Source organism: Rutidosis leptorrhynchoides, chromosome 8 (assembly GCF_046630445.1).
Source record: "Rutidosis leptorrhynchoides isolate AG116_Rl617_1_P2 chromosome 8, CSIRO_AGI_Rlap_v1, whole genome shotgun sequence".
Lineage (NCBI taxonomy): Eukaryota > Viridiplantae > Streptophyta > Magnoliopsida > Asterales > Asteraceae > Rutidosis > Rutidosis leptorrhynchoides.
In genome coordinates this window covers 62,934,738-62,940,917 of record NC_092340.1, presented here as the reverse complement: position 1 = coordinate 62,940,917, position 6,180 = coordinate 62,934,738, and the positions used below count along the sequence as shown (strand labels likewise).

At 34.9% G+C, this 6,180-nt stretch overlaps 1 protein-coding gene across 1 annotated transcript; it reads right to left on the bottom strand.

Annotated features, from left to right (window-relative positions):
• Positions 1 to 265: 265 nt before the first annotated feature.
• On the bottom strand, positions 266 to 5,762 carry LOC139863482 (universal stress protein A-like protein). Its single transcript, XM_071852114.1, has 4 exons — positions 5,504 to 5,762; positions 1,414 to 1,517; positions 1,182 to 1,300; positions 266 to 603 (listed from the first exon to the last, which is right to left on the bottom strand). The coding sequence occupies exons 1-4, from the start codon at positions 5,760 to 5,762 to the stop codon at positions 513 to 515; spliced, it is 573 nt and encodes a 190-aa protein (XP_071708215.1). The 3' UTR covers positions 266 to 512.
• Between the last annotated feature and the right edge of the window lie 418 nt (positions 5,763 to 6,180).

The following is a 6,180-nucleotide window of genomic DNA, read 5'->3' as shown; positions in this document are numbered from 1 at the left end:
TAACAATTAGTATTACGTAGTCATAATATTTCAATTATGACAAAAGTCAAACGTGTATCAAAATACATAGCTCGTTTTAAACGTCAAGTGACACTAACAGTCATAAAAGCATTCGGGAATCAAGTTAAGTAACTACCTACTTAATAGCGCGTTGTAAGGTATTAACGAAAGTAATTATCATGAATTAAGATCCCAGAACATAATATAGCTCACTACGCACAAATACGCAGTTTCGTGAAAGTAATAAGCACAGATACAAGTCGAAAAAGTCGGGTCGTTACATTACATGTCAAAATATATATCAATCGGAACAAATGAGTATCAATAACATAGATGACATGAAAATGTACATCAATACATATAGAGCTTCTTCTTATTAATGTATTATTGGTTTCACGTCACTAACGAACTTCAGTATATTCGTGCGTCTTTATTCCATATATCAGACCATACATACAACCTACTGAACCCTACTTACGAAAACACACTTATTATAAATTAAATTACAGTTGTTACTTGTTGGATGACTTTGGTGGCCGTACAATAAGAACAGGACATTTTGCATGATGCACACAATAATCGCTAACACTCCCCAAAAATGCCCTGCAAAACAAACAACACAATTTGATCAAAAATGCCTTGCAAAACAAACAACATCGATATAACGAACATCAAACCGTTCCTAATACCACATCATGTTGCAACAGTTTGAAGTTTGTTATCACATGATACCACATCATGTTGCAATGGTTTGAGGTTTCTTTAAGGGTGTTTGAAAAGATTATTGTATAAGTGTGAAATAATAGACTTGGGCCCAATTCAAGCCCAAAAGTTAACTCAAACGGATGAGGAACCCAAACTATTATAAGTACCACAATGTTTTTACCCAAGACCGATGTGACCGATGTGAGATGATTTACTCAACAATAAAATACTTTTTAAAAGAGGCAAAATTACACACCTAACTTCAAAGTTTTCACGAATATATTAAAATGTCCACCCGTGAACTCTAATCCACAACATGGTTACCTCGATACCTTTATATGCTAGCAAAATGTAATGTGTTTGGCACCAAAAGTGGTTATTTGCGTTTTGCTAGAACTAGATAGTACTCCGTAAAACTTATTGAACGATACTTTTCAAAACACTAATTTGAAAATGCAAAATCAAAATCCCATTACCTTTTGATTTGGCCAAGACCTCGGCTTCCAACAACCAAAAGATCCACATTTATTTGCTCAACAGCTTCAACTATCATATCTTTTGGATTTCCTCTAATCACCATCATCTGTGCTTTAATCTACTCTACAAATATAATGCTAGAGTCCTTAGTTTTTATTGCATATTAAGTACAACAAAATGTAATATAGTGCTAACTAAGTCGGTAATTAAAAAGGTTTAAAATTGACTAACCCTGTGTTGTTCGCATACTTTTGAGGCATGGGAGAGTACTTCAGAAGCACTTTCTTCTTGCGCCTTTTTCACCGAATCCATTACTGCGGGTGTCGCAAATAGTACTATTGCAATAATTCCAACACAAATAGTTGATTCCACGTAAATTAACATCAAATAACTAAACATTTATAAATTAACTAATAATTTAATTAAAACTTAAATTTATTAAGTATTACGCGATTGGTTCCTTAATATCATCGCTCAGGATTTCAAAACGTCTCCGGTTCCGGAGCTTTGATGTATTTAGACGAAGGTTTTACCTTTAAGCTTATCATCTATATATACTAATAGACAAAGTGACTACTATTCCCTTTGTCCTCTAATATCATTTCCAATTTTCTTTTCCTTTTTAACTTTTTTTAATATACCTAACAACCAATTAAACTTACATATGTTACATCGATTTACCTAAATGTCCCTCTTCACCAGCTGCTGCAGCAGCAGCAGCAGCAACAACAACAACAACAACAACAAAACCCAATACCACAATAAGTGGTGTATGAGGAGGTGAGATGTAGACAATCCTTCATAGACAATCCTTCCTCTATCCGAAAATAAAAACAAGTCATCTCTCCACCCATAGTGAAAACACTCTCAAAAGTAGAGAAAGTCATCTCTCTCTCTATTCGACGGATAAAGAGATTGCTTCCGAGTGAGCTCTTTGGGCCGGAGGTCCTTTAGGAAGCAATCTCTTTTGCGCTAGAGTAGAGGGAGGGACGACCTTATCTAGGCGCGGGTTCTATACCCGCGGGTGGAGTAGTGACTTCCTTCTAATCTAGGGTACGAGGAATGATTGTCTACACTCACCTCCCCCATACCCCACTTTCGTTGGATTGGGTAATGTTGTTGTTGTTCCGAGTGGACCTCCGGCCAATAAGTAAGATTTTTTTAAAAAAAAAATAAAATAAAATTAAAAATAAAAAATAAAACCGAAACACCACGAAAATGGTAAAAACAAATTTTCATAGGTTTTAAATCCTGCCTGAAATCTACTTTAGGCTCTAAGAGTCAGCCAAGTCGCCAATAAATCGACGTTTGCTGTCGACTCAATAACTAGTGAGAATAATGATTGATGGTTTCATATAGTAAGTTTCATAGTGTGTGTTTTTAAACTGCCACGTCACACACCCATGTGAGGGTCTTCTTCCCTTTTTTTATATCTAACAACTAACTTGATTTTTTGACAACTTTTTTTTGTAGGCTTTTTTTTATTTATTTTTTTATTTTTTAAGGGATGTAGACACTTTATATTATTTCTTTTGGTATATTATTTTGACATTTTTTTCTCATGTCAAATTAGCAAGTAGCTTTATTTAGCGGACATAAATAATGATCTTATGAAAATTATGTCACAACATTTTAAAAGCACGTGAGTTATAAAATATACTTTAATCATTATTTTTGACTATCAATTGTATTTTTACTATTTATTATTTTTTGCAAATAATTTGAATTTAGACAATTATTTGATAAATAAATAAAACGTAATAACCGCTGTAACGTGCGGGATGCACTTACTAGTTGATTCTAAGTGTACTCAAAATTGATTCATATATTGCTGACTACTATGCTAATTAATTATTAACCTTATATACTAAACCTCCCCCAATCTTGGTCTAAACCTCCCCCAATCTTGGTCGTTTCAGTTTTAACTGATTGTCGTTTTGAGTTTGCGTTCACACTACAAATGGTCCTCCAACTTTCGCACAAATTACACAACAACCCCTCAACTTTACACTTTTTCAGGGGTAAAAAACGTAAATTTATAATTTAATTAAAATAAAAAAACCTTATTCCACCCGAATTTATAACGGGCCCTATCTTCTCGCTCGGTGCGAGTTAAATTTTTCCGAGGCCACCGTTCAACTCGAAAAAATCTCACGAACCCAACGGGACTAACTATATGCAAAACGGACATCGTTAAAAAAACACTAAATAACGGGTCCTATATTCACGCTCGGTGCGAGTTAAATTTTTCCGAGACCACCGTTCAACTCGAAATAATTTTACGAACACAACGCGACTAACTATACGCGAAACGGACATCGTTAAAAAAAATAAATATTTCGGGCTATATTACATACATATATATATACATATACAACACGACTAACTATACGCGAAACGGAAATCGTATATCCAAATTGGACCGCGCGTCGAATACAACCGCAGCAACGCGCGGTCGGATTTTTTCTAGTTACATACAATAAGATTCACTGATTCAGCATTGAAAAGTCTATATATTTGATTTGGACACAATACTGCAAGTTTGTAAAGGAACTATATACGAGTTAAGTCGCCAGTACAAACTTGTACGAACATATATTGATGGTTTTGGTTGTATGTGCTTTAGGTTTTTGTCGCGGTTTCTTTATCTTGTTAGTGGTTTAGGATTTTAGGTTTCTAGTCGATTTGTTTTAGCTCTCTACGTTTGGTTGTGATCGTTTGTAAGTTGTTACACTTGGACGTGGTTTGTTTTGATTTGTTGGGGCCGTTCTAGTTTTGACTCGGATCGAGTTAACTAGTTTTTAGAATGTTCTAGGCCTTAACGAAAGTCGTTTTTGTTGTATCCGTTAATAGAATTTATCATTTATTAACAAAGACACTGTGTTTAATAATAATCGTTATTTAAGCAAAAAAAAATAAAAATAGATATTGATATTGATGGTTGTTTTTTTTTTTTTTTTTTTTTTTTTGGTTTATATAGGATGTTTCTTTGTCACATATAAGTTTTTGTCAATTCGTTTTAATTGTATCCTTGATCTTTTCGTTTAAAAATAAGAGCCTATTTCTTAGGAATCTTTTAAAAATAAGAACCCAGCGACTAATTTTCTTAGGAAAATGATAAATGTTTATACGTAGTCACACGTATAGGTACAAGCTTCAAACTATTAACGGGATGCGTTGCCCGGAACGCGACCTAGAAGTCGTGGGTGACTTAAGAGGTCAGTCTCTCGACTCGGAGTTGGTTTGGTCTGTCTTGTGGTTTGATGCGGTTTGATGCTATTGTCCTGTATTCTAGAGAAAGAAACAACTGTGTGAGAGAGTGTGTCCTATTTGTCAAAGTCCAAGTGTCCAAAAAGTGATGACACGGGTGTCCTATGTTCCACATGTATGCTGACGTGGCACATGTGCTACTCACGTATATAAAGTCTTATGTTTAGGGCTTACGGGTTGATTGCGGCTTGCAGGGCTTACGTTGTAAGCTAAGCGACCTGTTTTACAGTTTATTATTGATATTTCTTACCGGAAGACCTAGTATGTTAAAAGATGCCTTTTTACCTAGTTTCTTGCAGCTTTTAGGCACGTGTTCCATCTTTCAAGAGCAAATATGTCATTTTTCCTACGTGCTAACCATATGATGCACCCTATCAATTGCAAAGTTAAGTTTCTAATATAAAACTACAATTTCATGAACAAATTGACATACTGAATTTAAGTATAAAAAATACGTTATAATATAAAAAATTAACACTATAATAAATGATAAAACTTAGAATTTAATGATACTCAACTTGTATTATCTATCTTTAAACTTGAATAACTATAACTATAACTATAACTATAACTATTATAGAACACATATAAATATAAATAAGTTGACATTTTCTTAACACGGAGGAAGTAAAAATAAAAAATACTACTGTAACAAAATGATCTACGGAGTATGATGCTAAGACCATCCCTAACGCAGGCGTGTTGGGCCTCATGTGTACCGATCACGCCACCAACATGTGGCTAATGGGGCGTGCTCGCGTGTGTGCTCGCGGCGTGTGTGCTCCAAGCACATGAAACCATTTTGGTATGCTGATTTTTGATTGGCTGATTTTTGTTTTTTGATTAATTTTTATTCTCTTTTTCACCCAACTTCAAATCAGATTTTAACACATCATCCAACACGCCACTCAACACTCCACCTCATTATTTCCCAGTTTACTAGCACGCCCATCAAACACCCTACCCCTACCCCTACCCCTACCCCACCCAGAAACACGCCAACACGCCCGTGAGGATTAAAGATGGTCTTTGTACAGATAAAATGGCATACCGGGACCAACAGGGACGGCTGTGTAAGGCATCTGAAAAGGAGGTTGGACATGAACCACCGTGATCAACGGCGACCCATCATCAGCCGGAGCTCCGATATCACGGTGGCGAAATAAATTCTCAAGAGCCCATTGAAGAGCATATAAACTCCCTTCACTTTCATCAATTGCTACCATTACCTTCATAATTTTCTCTTGTTTTTGCACTTGCACAAATTCCTGTGCTGCCGTTGTTTCAATTATTGGAGTTGTTTCCTCCATGAAATTTTGTGATCTGTTTCTATGTTAATGATCAAGCTGCATGCTTATTATTATTACTACCTTGCTTCCTTATCAATAATACAGGTGGCATGAAAAAACACTAGAAATTGACACCTCGGTTTATATGCTTACACGACTACATTCTGACTTTTGTTATATGGCCCATCCATTTCAACTAACTTTTTGTTTAAAAGTTTATTTTTTCAATAAACTTTAAAAACTGTAAAACAACGATAGAAACTAGTACTCCGTATAACTTAAAAAATAATTACGCAATTATAAACTCTTTGAAAGTTGCTTTACCAAATACATTAGATTTTATCCCTAATCTATCTATTATATCTAATAATAGGGAGTTTATGCTGAGATCATCGACCGCTTATAAGAGTTGTACTATGTTCTTAAATAATTTTAATGA